This window comes from Schistocerca serialis, chromosome 7, assembly GCF_023864345.2.
Source record: "Schistocerca serialis cubense isolate TAMUIC-IGC-003099 chromosome 7, iqSchSeri2.2, whole genome shotgun sequence".
Taxonomy (NCBI): Eukaryota; Metazoa; Arthropoda; class Insecta; order Orthoptera; family Acrididae; genus Schistocerca; species Schistocerca serialis.
In genome coordinates this window covers 54,421,750-54,437,781 of record NC_064644.1, presented here as the reverse complement: position 1 = coordinate 54,437,781, position 16,032 = coordinate 54,421,750, and the positions used below count along the sequence as shown (strand labels likewise).

At 44.3% G+C, this 16,032-nt stretch overlaps 1 protein-coding gene across 1 annotated transcript in view; it reads left to right on the top strand.

Annotated features, from left to right (window-relative positions):
* LOC126412714 (carbonic anhydrase-related protein 10-like) overlaps window positions 1-16,032 on the top strand; it is a 437,817-nt gene that overhangs the window by 378,715 nt on the left and 43,070 nt on the right. The window contains exons 9-10 of the mRNA XM_050082432.1: window positions 3,157-3,303; window positions 11,472-11,514. Coding sequence (XP_049938389.1) covers window positions 3,157-3,303; window positions 11,472-11,514 — 190 coding nt within the window. The remainder of the gene's footprint in view (window positions 1-3,156; window positions 3,304-11,471; window positions 11,515-16,032) is intronic.

Here is a 16,032-nt window from a genome sequence, read left to right as displayed (position 1 = left end):
TGGCACTGCTTGATAGCGTTCTTGGATGTCCTCGTGAGGGATATTGTGCCAAATTCTGTCCAACTAGTGCGTTAGCTCGTCAGGTTCCCGAGCTGGTGGGATGGCAACTCTTATTATGCTCCTTGTCCCTCAAGGAAGGGTTCGGCAAGCACGAAAACAAGCCATAGAATCACTAGCCCTATGCAAGCGGGCATTATCTTACTGAAATATAAACCCAGGATGGCTTGCCATGAAGGCAATAACACGGAGCGTAGAATATCGTCGACTTATCGCTGTGCTGTAGAGGTGCCGCAGGTAACAATCAAAGGGGATATGTAACGAAATGAAATGGCACAGTAGACCTTTACCTCTGGCTGTGAGGCTTTATAGCGGGCAATAGTCAGATTCGTATCCCATCGTTGTCCGGTGTGTCTTCACACGTCTTCGGCGTGGAGTCTCACTGACTGTAGTAGAATTATCTTTAGTGATGAGTCGAGCTTCGAACTGAGCCCCGACGACCGGTGAAGCTGTGTCTGGAGGTGACGCGGAATATCGACCAGCAAATGTCCCGACGACAGAGAGTGATGGTCTGGGGTGCCTCTTTCCATAGCGACATCATTTGGTTGTCATCCGTGACACAGTTACAGCACAGTAGTACGTCGACGGTATTCTACGCCCCACGTTGTTGCCCTTCGTGACAAGTCATCGCAACTCATATTTCAACAAGATAATGTCCGCACGCAAACGGCGAGGCATTTTACTGCTGGTTTTCGTACTTGCTAAAGCCTACCGTCCAGAAATATCGCCGGATCTCTTCTCAGTTGACAACCTTTGGAAGATTAGGGCCCTCCAACCAGCTCGAGATTCTGACGACAATTGGGCAGATTTGGCACGAAATCTCTCAAGAGAATACCCAAAGACTCTGTGAGTAATGCCAAGCTCAATAACTGTTTGCATGAGGCTAGATGTGGAACAACGCGTTATTGACTTATTCTTTTTCTTGAATAAATCATCCGATTTTTCTTAAATTGTAATCATTTTTTTGTCTGTACGCCTGCATCACATCTACCGCTTTCCGTCTCATTCAGAGAAATCCTTGGTAGTCCGTCACTTTCTTTTTCTTAGAGTTTGTTAAGGAATTTTAAAGTTTAATGTCTCATCGATATCCTGGTTTTTCAAAATAGATGGTAATTCAGCTGCAAAAATTTGCTCAGATGTTTCTAAGAACGTCCTCTCCATGGGACATCGATAACAAATGCTACTGGTAGCGTTTTCTTCTGGAGGTGGCAAGTCTAGAGCCACACTTCACTTTCTTGTTTAGGAAAAAAGTATTTGCTTCCTTTCTAAAGGTTTCTCTGTTGGAGGCCCGCTTTCAAGTACACTCAGTTCCGTTTAAATCAGGCGGTCTGTGAAGCTATATTCTGTCATTATTACTTGCCATTCAACAATGATATTGATGTTACCAGTTTGAAGATTAGCAGCTTGGCTGATTTAATTCAGATTGAGTATACTTGAGTAACTTATAGTGAGGAAATAAAAACATGTTTTTATATTAAAAAAAATAAAAAATGAAAGTGTGGCTGTGAAGTGTTACTTAAATAAATGTGCTTGATCATTTACAAATTCACACCAAAATTTCTCCTCCGAAGATAATCTCTACATCTACATCTACGTGATTACTCTGCTATTCACAATAAAGTGCCTGGCAGAGGGTTCAATGAACCACCTACATGCTGTCTCTCTACCGTTCCACTCTCGAAGGGCATGCGGGAAGAACGAGCACTTCAATTTTTCTGTACGAGCCATGATTTCTCTTATTTTATCGCGATGATCATTTCTCCCTATGTAGATGGGTGCCAACAGAATGTTTTCGCAATCGGAGGAGAAAACTGCTGATTGAAATTTCAAGAGAAGATCCCGTCGCAAAGCAAAACACCTTAGTTTTAATAATTGCCACTCCAATTCACGTATCATGTCTGTGATACTATCTCCACTATTTCGCGATAATACGAGGCCTGTTCAGAAAGTAAGCTCCGATTGATTGCCAAATTGAAACGACAGTGAACATCAGAAATGTTTTACTTGTAACAATTAGCTACACCTTTCAGCTACTTCTCTACGTAGTCGCCGTTCTGACTTAGACTTTTGTCATAGCGTTGTACCAACTTTTCAATAGCCTCATCATAGAAGGCAGCCGCTAGTGCTTTCCGCCAATTCTCCACGCTGGCCTACACCTCGTTGTCTGTGTCAAAATGTTGTCTTCAAAGACAGCGGTTCATGTGACCAGAGATGAAACTCAGGGGGAGACAATTGCGGACTGTATTGTGGGTAATCTAACATTTCCATTTGAAAACGATGCAGGAGCATCTTCATTGCCCCTGCAGAATGCGGCTGAGAATTGTCGTGAAGACGAAACAGCACGACAGTTGTGTAAAGTTAGCTGCATAGCTTCAGGCGAAATTTCTCACCAGGCCCTCGTACTTGGCGGCAGAAACTATTTTCTAGACATCTTTACGCACTCACTGCGAGCTTAGAAATGAGAAGAGCGACGTGATGCTAACTGGGGTTATACTAGAGACACTACCCAACACATCTGTGCAAAGCTTTATCGGATTTTCATAGTCGTTTCCATTTCGCGACCGATCGGAGCTTACTTTCTGAACGCCCCTCGTACAAAACGAGCTGCCCTTCTTTGTAATTTTTCGATGAAGGAGATATTAAAGTCTTGATTACTGAAAATGTTTTCATTGCAAAACATCAAGCCGGGAAAGTGGGGACAGATGGTGACGTAATCTAAAGATTTCACACCGCTTTCTGGGACGAATTCTAGATGTATTTTGTTTGTCTCCTGCAGTGTGTCCGTACTACTATTGATTGTTATCCGTCAGTCGAATAATAAATTTACACTCGGCAGCTCCCGTGGTGTCAACAGACAGAATTAGGCTGTCTTTGCGAGAACCAAGTTTTATCCTCTCCCTTCTATTTCATATTCATCATCATCGACACAAGCATGACGCCACATTGCACTTACACTCATTACGCTCGTGTAGAAGAAACGGTTTAGGTTGGGGCATCAACTGTACACGTTATCAAGTAGGGTCGTACTAGGCTGCTAGACACACAGGCGTCTAAATCCAATGCGTCCGCTGACGCGCCGTGCGGTGTCTTGCGTTGCAGATGTACTCGTTGAGGATGCTGATGCAGGGACCCAAGGAGGAGCCCAAAGCGCCTCTGGAGAACAACGTGCGACCGCCGCAGCACCTGCACCACCGCACCGTCAGGACCAACATCGACTTCACGTGGCCCACGTCCACCCTCGAGAAGGTAAAGGTATCTCTGTAACTTCTCATCTGTGCTGTACATTAACATTAACGTCGTATTTTGTATCCGTTCGTCATCAGTTTTCGCCAAGACTTACTGGGTGATCGAAAAGTCCCTATAAATTTGAAAACTGAACAAATCACGGAATAATGTAGATAGAGAGGTACAAATTGACACACATGCTTGGAATGACATGGGGTTCTATTAGAAGAGAAAAAAATAGAAAAGTTCAAAAAATGTCCGACAGATTGCGCTTCATCTGATCAGAATAGCAATAATTAGCATAACAAAGTAAGACAAAGCAAATATGATATTCTTTACAGGAAATGTTCAATATGTCCACCATCATTCCTCAAAAGTAGCTGTAGTCGAGGAATAATGTTGTGAACACAACTGTAAAGCATGTCCGGAGTTATGATGAGGCATTGGCATCGGATGTTGTCTTTCAGCATCCCTAGAGATGTCGGTCGACCACGATACACTTGCGACTTCAGGTAATCCCAAAGCCAATAATCGCATGGACTGACGTCTGGGAACCTGGGAGGCCAAGCATGACGAAAGTGGCAGCTGAGCGCACGATCATCACCATACGACGCGGGCAAAAGATCTTTCACGCGTCTAGCAATATGGGTTGGAGCGCCATCCTGCATAAACATCGTACGTTCCAGCAAGTGTTTATCAGCCAGGCTGGGGATGATGCGATTCTGTAAATATCGGCGTACCTCTCACCCGTCACGGTAGCAGTTACAAAGCCAGAATCACGCATTTCCTCGAAGAAATAAGGCCCGATAACGGTAGATGTGGTAAATCCAACCCATACCGTGACTTTCTTGTAGTCCAATGGAGTTTCCACGACAGTTCTAGGAGTGTCGGTAGCCCAAATTCTACAGTTGTGGGCGATGACAGACCCTCGGATCGTGAAATGAGCTTCGTCGGTCCACAACACGTTACTCAACCAATCATCATCTTCCGCCATCTTTTGAAACGCCCACACCGCAAATGCCCTCCGCTTCACTAAATCGCCAGGTAACAGTTCAAATGGTTCAAATGGCTCTGAGCACTATGGGACTTAACTTCTGTGGTCATCAGTCCCCCAGAACTTAGAACTACTTGTTGTTGTTGTTGTGGTCTTCAGTCCTGAGACTGGTTTGATGCAGCTTTCCATGCTACTCTATCCTGTGCAAGCTTCTTCATCTCCCAGTACTTACTGCAACCTACATCCTTCTGAATCTGCTTAGTGTATTCATCTCTTGGTCTCCCTCTACGATTTTTACCCTCCACGCTGCCCTCCAATGCTAAATTTGTGATCCCTTGAAGCCTCAAAACATGTCCTACCAACCGATCCCTTCTTCTAGTCAAGTTGTGCCACAAACTTCTCTTCTCCCCAATCCTATTCAATACCTCCTCATTAGTTAAGATCTACCCACCTTATCTTCAGCATTCTTCTGTAGCACCACGTTTCAAAAGCTTCTATTCTCTTCTTGTCCAAACTGGTTATCGTCCATGTTTCACGTCCATACAGGGCTACACTCCATACAAATACTTTCAGAAACGACTTCCTGACACTTAAATCTATACTCGATGTTAACAAATTTCTCTTCTTCAGAGACGATTTCTTTGCCATTGCCAGTCTACATTTTATATCCTCTCTACTTCGACCATCATCAGTTATTTTACTCCCTAAATAGCAAAACTCCTTTACTACTTTAAGTGTCTCATTTCCTAATCTAATCCCCTCAGCATCACCCGATTTAATTTGACTACATTCCATTATCCTCGTTTTGCTTTTGTTGATGTTCATCTTATATCCTCCTTTCAAGACACTGTCCATTCCGTTCAACTGCTCTTCCAAGTCCTTTGCTGTCTCTGACAGAATTACAATGTCATCGGCGAACCTCAAAGTTTTTACTTCTTCTCCACGAATTTTAATACCTACTCCGAATTTTTCTTTTGTTTCCTTTACTGCTTGCTCAATATACAGATTGAATAACATCGAGGAGAGGCTACAACCCTGTCTCACTCCTTTCCCAACCACTGCTTCCATTTCATGCCCCTCGACTCTTATAACTGCCATCTGGTTTCTGTACAAATTGTAAATAGCCTTTCGCTCCCTGTATTTTACCCCTGCCACCTTCAGAATTTGAAAGAGAGTATTCCAGTTAACGTTGTCAAAAGCTTTCTCTAAGTCTACAAATGCTAGAAACGTAGGTTTGCCTTTTCTTAATCTTTCTTCTAAGATAGGTCGTAAGGTTAGTATTGCCTCACGTGTTCCAACATTTCTACGGAATCCAAACTGATCTTCCCCGAGGTCCGCTTCTACCAGTTTTTCCATTCGTCTGTAAAGAATTCGCGTTAGTACTTTGCTACTTAAACCTAACTAACCTAAGGACACCACACACATCCATGCCCGAGGCAGGATTCGAACCTGCGGCCGTAGCAGTCCCGCGGTTCCGGACTGCGCGCCTAGAACCACTAGACCACCGCGGCCGGCAGGTAACAGTTCATGATGCCGATGGATGTTGTACTGATAGCATCACAGGGTACGCCTAAGTGCCAACCAAACAGTAGTGTATGGAATGGTGGTGCGACGTGCGACTGCACGAGAGCTGACTTCCCCGTGCATAGACGAACTCGCTACAGTCTCCATTTTTCCCTGAACTGTCTCAGCAGCATTACGCCTTGTGCTCGGTCGGCCACTACGTGGTCTATCGTCTAAACAACCAGTGGCTTCGAACTTCGAAATCATTCTCGCCACAGCTGCATTTGTCAACGGACCTTTACCCGTTCGAGTCCCCTTCCCATGGCAATAGGATCGTAACGCTGAACTAGCACATTCCCGATTCTGATAAAACAGCTTCACTAAAAGCGCCTTTTCAGGTAACGTCAATATGCTGCGACAGCTGGCGCATCTGATTCTCTCTCTCATTACAGCTCCTTTTATACACGATTGTCATGCGCAGTGGCTGACGTTTTGCTGTCCAGCGCCATCTGTCGGCCATTTTGTGAACTTTGTTCTTTTTTTTTGTTCTAATAAAACACCATGTCATTCCAAGCATGTGTGCCAATTTTTACCTCTCTATCTACACTGTTCCGTGGTTTATTAAGTTTTCAAATTTATTCTGACTTTTTGATCACGCTGTACTTCCTTACACTTGTGGTACTAGTGCCTGTTTCGTCGGCCCTTATTGCGGTAGAAATTGTTAACTGTAAGACAAAAGAATAAATGTGTTAATACGAAGGGAAAGAAAAACAGAAAGTCATAGACAGAAAGAAGTGGGAAGAGGGAAGAGGAAAAAGGAAATAAAAGCAAAATGTAGGGTGCATCAGTTATACAATGACGTGAAGGTGAGCACCAAATAGGGAAGGGATGTGAGCAATATCAATCCAGTGCCTATTCTGAAGACTTCGAACATATTAAGTGGTGTAGTATGGAACAGAAAGCTCCTTCTCCTAAACTGGCAAGCGAAATTCAAAGACAAGGAGATGATCCTCTACGTGGTTTAATAGCAGAGCATCGGCAGGTAACGGACCATGCAACACAGAGAGTTTCCAGAGACGTTTAGAGCACATGTCGATATCTCTCTAGCGCTCCAGTGCGGCCCGTATACAGAGAGATGCGATAAAATAAAATTAATACTGCTGTTTCATTCACAGACTGTGGTTGCTTATACAGGGTGGGGAAAGTGAAACTGGCCCGGTCGAGTGGATACAATTGATATGGATGTATGCATATAACCACACCCCGTGGCGCGCGCACCAACCTACTCCCAACAGGATAGACCAGCAGTCCCTCCAGCCTGCCGAACCCTGGAGTAAATTTACACAGAGTTCTAAGCAAAGGTCAGTCTGGTCGCGGCAGTAGCTGGCCATCCAAGTCACTTGATGTTTCAGCGAACGAGTACTTTGTGTAGGAGACTTTAAGTATAACGCGTATGGCGACAACCCTCGTATTATTCAACAACAGCAGCAGAACTCTTCGATTGAGACGGCAGCAATTCTAGCAGTCCAGCTTCGATCCGCCTTGAGCAGCTTCCTAACCTGGGCCCACTAGTGCCAAGAGAAAAGGAATAAGTCCTTCGCACCACTTTTATTTGCCGCATCCCGTAATTACGGGTTCAGTGGTAGCATGGACGTGGGTGCACTTCCTTTTATTAAAAAGACAATGACTGCACCTGATTATGCATTATAAGTAATTTTCTCAAGCCCTCTGTAGCCACAGATAATTTGCTTGAGTGCTGGACCATCAGATGGTGGGGACGGAGAAATTTCTGGGTTTACCTACCAGTTAAATCATAAATTCCTCAAAACGTCGTAGAAGTACAGAAGATCAAGTGGCCGCTTGTTTCAAAAATTCACGCCAAGGCGACGATTGCGAAGGAGTACACCGGTCTCTCCTACTGCCGTATGGTTGTTCATCGAACATGAGCTTCCGCAGCAGCTGCCTGTTTCACGTACCCGTGCGGGCTTCTCTCCATTGGCAACAAAGGATGGCACTTGCGCGCCAGTACCACAACTTGACGTCCACCAAGCGGCAACAGGTGGCCTTTTCAGATGAATCAGGTTTGACGCTCCATCGGACAGATGATTATTGACTTGTACAGCATCTGCTGGAAAACATCCAGCAACACTAGTGGAAAGAGTCCAGTCCCATTCCTTGGGTGATCTCTCATTCTGGAAGGCTCAATAGATTAACACAGTTGTGCATAGTGTATTTGGGGACGATGACCACATCCACATGCAGGACAATGCATAAGTGTACGTGCGTGGTTTGAAGAACACCAAGATGAATTTACCTCACTCCCAGAATTTAAAGCCAGTCGTGAATCTGTGCGCCATGGATCCTCGCACAGCTGACCACGGCACTGGATTCGGCGTGGCTCCACATCCCTCTCAGTAACTTCTGGAACCTCACTCAGTCTCTTCCTGCATGCCTCGCAGAGGCCCGAGCTGCAAAATGTGGTTATTCAGGCTTTTCACAGGTGGTCACATTAATTTAAGTGGACACTGTATTTATCGTCCCAAGGCCTCTACTCTCAAGGAAAATGTAATCTTTCCTCAAGAGCAGCTTCCAGGTAAACGGAGATCGACTTTATCTTTGCATTCATTCCCACATTTCACACAGCGACGCCGAAGCTAGCTCACTGGCGGTGTTAATAAACACTGCGCAATGCAAGCTCTTGATCTAAATGCATTTAGAGTAAGGAGATAAAATGGATTGCGTAGTCCTTCGTCTACTGAGGAGTCCGATTCATCATGAACATGTTTCAGTTACTTCTCGCATTATCATATCTTCTTTTTCTTCGGCTTGTTCGTCCTTTTTTTCTAGGCTAGAGCCTGTTCTCTTTACTACTACTTAGTCTACCGCGAAGTTCTTCCTCCATCTTTTCCTTGGGCGGCCATTACTTCTTTCACGAGCTGCTGATTTCTTTCTTACGATTTTCACCATCTTCCGTTCACGCATCCTATATGTTCGTTCTATTCATGCTTTCTCTTATGTACCCACTCATTAATGGAGCCCACTTTACATACTTTTCTAACTCCTTCACTTCTCTCTCTATCTCTCAGTGTCTTCTCTGTAATGCTTCGCACAATTTTCATTTCCGTTGTTTCCAAAAGCCATTTTGTTTTTGTATTTTCGGTCTTGTCTCAACGGTGCTAGTGTTGATTGGTGTGTTTGTTGTTCTGTATAATCTTACCTTTGCACCTTTTCCTGTATGCTTGTTTGTCTAAAACATATCATTTAGACACCCTGCCATTTTGCTTGCTTTTACTATGTGTTTTCTAACATATCTTTTCGCTTTTTGTCTGCTGGACAGCCCAATACCAATACTTTTTCCATCCACTTCCAGTTTGCACGTAATTGCTCTCACAGATGTGGTCATACATTTGGTTTTGTGAGTGGATCTGACCACACTTACGTTTTCGGCTGCCACATTCAATATATGTAAAAGTATCTGCCGGTCATCTTCACTGTTTGCCAACTGAACCGGATAATAAATGATTTTCATTTCTTCGTCCTCCAATCTATGACCACTAACAGCCAGTACCTTCTTTATACCCGTGACTATATTCTAAAGTAGCGAGCTCACAGAGTCACCTTGTCTAATAAACTATTAACTGCTATGGAAATAGTTAACCTGGAACCAATTTTCGCCTGGATGTAGTTATTGGAGTAAATGTCTCCAGTTGTTCGTATTCAGTTGGAAGGAATCCCCGTATTGTAGAGGTTTACAGTATCTGTTAATTACATCTACATCTGCATCTACATTTATACTCCGCAAGCCACCCAACGGTGTGTGGCGGAGGGCACTTTATGTGCCACTGTCATTATCTCCCTTTCCTGTTCCACTTTGCAGGGAAGAACGACTGCCGGAAAGCCTCCGTGCGCGCTTGAATCTCTCTACTTTTACATTCGTGATCTCCTCGAAAGGTATAAGTAGGGGGAAGCAATATATTCGATACCTCATCCAGAAACGCATCCTCTCGAAACCTGGACAGCAAGCTATACCGCGATGCAGAGCGCCTCTCTTGCAGAGTCTGCCACTTGAGATTGCTAAACATCTCTGTACCGCTATCACGCTTACCAAATAACCCTGTGACGAAACGCGTCGCTCTTCTTGGGATCTTCTCTATCTCCTCTGTCACCCCGACCAGGTACGGATCCCACACTGATGAGCAATACTCAAGTATAGGTCGAACGGGTGTTTTGTAAGCCACCTCCTTTGTTGATGGACTACATTTTCTAAGAACTCTCCCAATGAATCTCAACCTGGCACCCGCCTTACCAACAATTTATTTTATGTGATCATTCCACTTCAAATCGTTCCGTACGCATATTCCCAGATATTTTACAGAAGTAACTGCTACCATAATCACACAACAAAGGATCCTTCTTTCTATGTATTTGCAATACATTACATTTGTCTATGTTAAGGGTAAGTTGCCACTCCCTACACCACGTGCCTATCCGCTGCAGATCTTCCTGCATTTCGCTGCAATTTTCTAATGCTGCAACTTGTCTGTATACTACAGCATCATCCGCGAAACGCCGCATGGAACTTACATCCTTTTTTTTGTGAACCTAGCTCTCCATCTGTTTGTAATTTCATTACCAGTTATACCATTGTTAAGATTCTTGGCTAATTTTTCAGTTAGTGAATATCCTACATATTTCAGTAATGCATTGGGAACCCTATCTGTTCCTGGAAATTTCCTATTGTTTAACAGACTTCTAACTTCTTCTACCTCAGCTTGTGAAACGATTACGTCATCATTTACTTGTATACTGATCTGTGCTCCCTTTTCGTTTTCTGAGTACCGTATCGTCATAACGAAATTATGTATTATCGGAGGAGGCTGCCCAGTCTCCGGATGAGGCCTCTCAACACGAATAAAATTAATAATACCCTTGCAACTGGCTACTCGCCTTATCGAGCACTGTAAACAGAAAATTATTTGTGCAACACTATTGCCGGCCGCGGTGGTCTAGCGGTTCTAGGCGCACAGTTCGGAACCGCGCGACTGCTACGGTCGCAGGTTCGAATCCTGCCTCGGGCATGGATGTGTGTGATGTCCTTAGGTTAGTTAGGTTTAAGTAGTTCAAAGTTCTAGGGAACTGATGACCACAGCAGTTGAGTCCCATAGTGCTCAGAGCCATTTGAACCATTTTTTTGTAACACTATTGCATTTCAAGTGAAGAGTGTATGTGTGTGTGTGTCCCTGTGTGTGAGGATTTGTGGAACGCAGAGCTCCTCCAAAAGCACAACCGTAATGCCTGCTGTCTCGGCCAAAAGGAGGCTGAGATATTTCCGGTTAATGTGTTACGGCAGTGGCGTCGGTCCGGCGTAAAGGCTCCAGCGAGCGGCAACTGGAAGGGGGTCCACGTGGATCGCTTCGCTGCGTCGCGTCGCGGCGCGGCGTGGCGTGTTGCCGGCGGTAACTGTGACGACCTTTCTCTCGTTAATTGGATTCTCACCTCCTGCAAACGGGGGGCCCATTAATCACAATGAACCAATTTGTAACGGGGCCGGCGGCCGCCCATTGTGGCCTGGACGCGGCTCACGCATCGATCAGCCGCGGCGCGCCCATTGTCCGCCCCTGGCACGCCGCACCGCACCCCACTGCGCCGACCTGTCCTCGGAGGCTAATGCCGGCTGTGTCTTCTGTTGCAGGGCAAGAAGTGTCCCTCCATGCACCGCGACGTGCACTACAGGGGTAAGTACCGCACATCCACTCACACGTGTGTAGCTATTCCCCGGGTGACACAGTGACAAACAAAGTAAAGTGCATGCAGCTCAACGACACTGTGTATGTACAGATTCGAAGAAAGTCATGTATTAAATACAAGTTTTTTGCAGCGCTAGGTATTCATTTTACTCGAGGTGGCAGAAAGTACGCAAGAAGCTGTTGTCGGCGTTTTGCCATTACGAAGTGTATCTGTGATGGTGGTATAATATTGTTATTTACGTATATGTCTCGTGGGCCCGTACCACCACGGCACAGCGCGTCCCCAGGTTGCGGATAGGGGATGCGGCCTTCAGGTAAGAAGGGTAGCTGCGAATACAAAAAAATAAGCAGTCGCGGACAGCCGGTGGGGAGCAGGCGATAGCGTGATGAACCACCCTGTTTCTTCTTCTCTCACTATAAAATCTATTCGTCAAGAATCAGCAACATTAATGGGCATCGGTCCCCTTGAAGTAAAATATTCCGGAGGTAAACTAGGTTCCCATTCGAATCTGCGGGCGGAACCTACTTCGAAGAGATTCAGGCCGAAAGGAATTTTCAGGTTGGGAGCATGGAACGTTAAAAGTTTTAACAGGCCAGGAACGTTCCAGACATTATTAGACGAATTAGACAGATACAATGTAGACATTACAGTTATTCAAGAAACTCGGTGGCAGGGGGAGGGTAGCATAAAGAGGGGTAACTATACATTTTTCTATGGAGGTGCGGAAGCTCAAAATTTCGGAACAGGATTTGCAGTATAGAGAAAAGTGCTTCATGGAATCAGAGATACAAGGTTCATTAGTGACCGACTATCAATTATAATGCTCTCCGGCAGATGGGATAGACTAGTAGTAATTAATGTACACGCACCAACTGAGGACATTGAAGAGGTAGTTAAGGACGGCTTTTATGAAGAACTAGATCAACTGTGGGATGAGTTCTTCTCATGCGATACAAAATTAATCATAGGTGATTTTAATGCGAAGATAGGGAAGGAGGAAGCATTCCGGCCTACAATTGGGAAAGAAAGTTTGCATAACATTTCGAATGATAATGGCACAAGGGTGGTTAATTTTGTTGTTTCAGAAGACATGATTGTTGAGAGCACATATTTCAAAAGGAAGGACATTCATAAAGCAACTTGGGTCTCTCCGGATGGACACATCCGAAACCAAATTGATCATGTTCTTGTAGATCGGAGATGGCACACTAGTATAGAAAATGTTAGGGCTTTCAGGGGAGCAGACAGCGATTCTGATCATTTTCTTGTAGTTGCCAAAGTTCACCAACGGCTATCTACAGCAACATCAAGGTGTCACAATGCAGATTTTGTTAGGGTCAACACTGACAAGCTAAATTATGAAAACTTTAGAAGTAGGTACATGATAGAAGTTTAAATAGATTTGATGCTCTCAGGACACACGAAGATCAAGAAGAGGATGTAAATAAACAGTGGATCACTGTGAGAAATAATATCAAAGAGGCAGTGAAGGTCACAATAGGTACAATTAAGAAGAACTGGAGGAAACCGTGGTTTGATGAGGAATGCAAGAAATTGGTAAAGGAAAGGAGAAAAGCGCGATTAAATTGGGATAGAACGGGAGACAGAAAACGAGAGGAGTTCTTGAACATGAGAAGGTAAGTTGGTCGTAGGCTATGGGCAAGAAAGAGGGATTATTTGAACAATCAAATTAAAAAAATGGAAACAAACAGTAAAATAAAATACATTAGGGGACTTTTCCTAGACATAAATGGGTATAGGGAGGGGTTCAAGGCTAGGACAAATGCACTTCGAGGGGATGCCGGGGGAATACTGACAGACCCCTGTGCTATATTAAGTAAATGGAGGGCATATGTTGAGCATATATTAAATTTACACCAGGAAGCAGGAAATGAGCAGGCGTACGAAATATATACAACAGAACCCCAGATACCTCAGCCAACGTTAAATGAAGTAAGAGATGCAATCAACAAATTGAAAAACCATAAAGCAGCAGGATCAGATTGCATAACTGCAGAATTAGTGAAAAATGGGGGACAGAAATTGGTGGTAGTAGTTCACAAAGTGAGAACTAAAGTATGGAACTCAGAGATGATACCTGAAGAGTGGCAGGAGTCGATTCTGATCCCAATTTTTAAGAAGGGCGACAAATTGGATTGTAGTAATTATAGAGGGATATCGCTATTGCCATTATGTTCCAAAATTATCTCGAATATTCTGCTAAGCAGGCTTACACCATCTGCAGATGAAATTGTGGGTGATTACCAAGCTGGCGTTCGGAGGAACAGATCAACTATAGACCAAATATTCACCCTGCGTCAAATTTTGGAAAAGGAATGGGAATACAATAAACCAGTTCATAATCTTTTCATAGATTTTACAAAAGCATATGATTCAGTATTGCAATCAAAATTGAACAGAATTCTTTTGGAACCTGGAATACCAAAGAAGTATGTTAGACTTATAGAAGCGAGTTTGGAAAACACAAAAGGTGGAGTACGCGTGGGGAAATTCGAGTCAAAAGAATTTGTAATAACAAACGGACTTAAGCAGGGAGATGACCTGTCTCCGCTACTTTTTAATTTAGTCCTAGAATATATTGTACAAATGGCAGGAGATAATTCAGAGGGTGTGGTGCTAAACGGAAATATTAAGATACTAGGGTATGCAGATGCGATAGGAAAGAATCTGTAACAGCAAATGCAAATCTACATCTACATCTACATTGATACTCCGCAAGCCACCCAACGGTGTGTGGCGGAGGGCACTTTACGTGCCACTGTCATTACCTCCCTTTCCTGTTCCAGTCGCGTATGGTTCGCGGGAAGAACGACTGTCTGAAAGCCTCCGTGCGCGCTCTAATCTCTCTAATTTTACATTCGTGATCTCCTCGGGAAGTATAAGTAGGGGGAAGCAATATATTCGATACCTCATCCAGAAACGCACCCTCTCGAAACCTGTGCGAGCAAGCTACACCGCGATGCAGAGCGCCTCTCTTGCAGAGTCTGCCACTCGAGTTTATTAAACATCTCCGTAACGCTATCACGGTTACCAAATAACCCAGTGACGAAACGCGCCGCTCTTCTTTGGATCTTCTCTATCTCCTCCGTCAACCCAACCTGGTACGGATCCCACACTGATGAGCAATACTCAAGTATAGGTCGAACGAGTGTTTTGTAAGCCACCTCCTTTGTTGATGGACTACATTTTCTAAGCACTCTCCCAATGAATCTCAACCTGGTACCCGCCTTACCAACAATTAGTTTTATATGATCATTCCACTTCAAATCGTTCCGTACGCATACTCCCAGATATTTTACAGAAGTAACTGCTACCAGTGTTTGTTCCGCTATCATATAATCATACAATAAAGGATCCTTCTTTCTATGTATTCGCAATACATTACATTTGTCTATGTTAAGGGTCAGTTGCCACTCCCTGCACCAAGTGCCTATCCGCTGCAGGTCTTCCTGTATTTCGCTACAATTTTCTAATGCAGCAACTTCTCTGTATACTACAGCATCATCCGCGAAAAGCCGCATGGAACTTCCGACACTATCTACTAAGTCATTTATATATATTGTGAAAAGCAATGGTCCCATAACACTCCCCTGTGGCACGCCAGAGGTTACTTTAACGTCTGTAGACGTCTCTCCATTGATAACAACATGCTGTGTTCTGTTTGCTAAAAACTCTTCAATCCAGCCACACAGCTGGTCTGATATTCCGTAGGCTCTTACTTTGTTTATCAGGCGACAGTGCGGAACTGTATCGAACGCCTTCCGGAAGTCAAGAAAAATAGCATCTACCTGGGAGCCTGTATCTAATATTTTCTGGGTCTCATGAACAAATAAGGCGAGTTGGGTCTCACACGACCGCTGTTTCCGGAATCCATGTTGATTCCTACATAGTAGATTCTGGGTTTCCAGAAATGACATGATACGCGAGCAAAAAACATGTTCTAAAATTCTACAAGAGATCGACGTAAGAGATATAGGTCTATAGTTTTGCGCATCTGCTCGACGACCCTTCTTGAAGACTGGGACTATCTGTGCTCTTTTCCAATCGTTTGGAACCCTCCGTTCCTCTAGAGACTTGCGGTACACGGCTGTTAGAAGGGGGGCAAGTTCTTTCGCGTACTCTGTGTAGAATCGAATTGGTATCCCGTCAGGTCCAGTGGACTTTCCTCTATTGAGTGATTCCAGTTGCTTTTCTATTCCTTGGACACTTATTTCGATGTCAGCCATTTTTTCGTTTGTGCGAGGATTTAGAGAAGGAACTGCAGTGCGGTCTTCCTCTGTGAAACAGCTTTGGAAAAAGGTGTTTAGTATTTCAGCTTTACGCGTGTCATCCTCTGTTTCAATGCCATCATCATCCCGTAGTGTCTGGATATGCTGTTTCGAGCCACTTACTGATTTAACGTACGACCAGAACTTCCTAGGATTTTCTGTCAAGTCGGTACATAGAATTTTACTTTCGAATTCAATGAACGCTTCACGCATAGC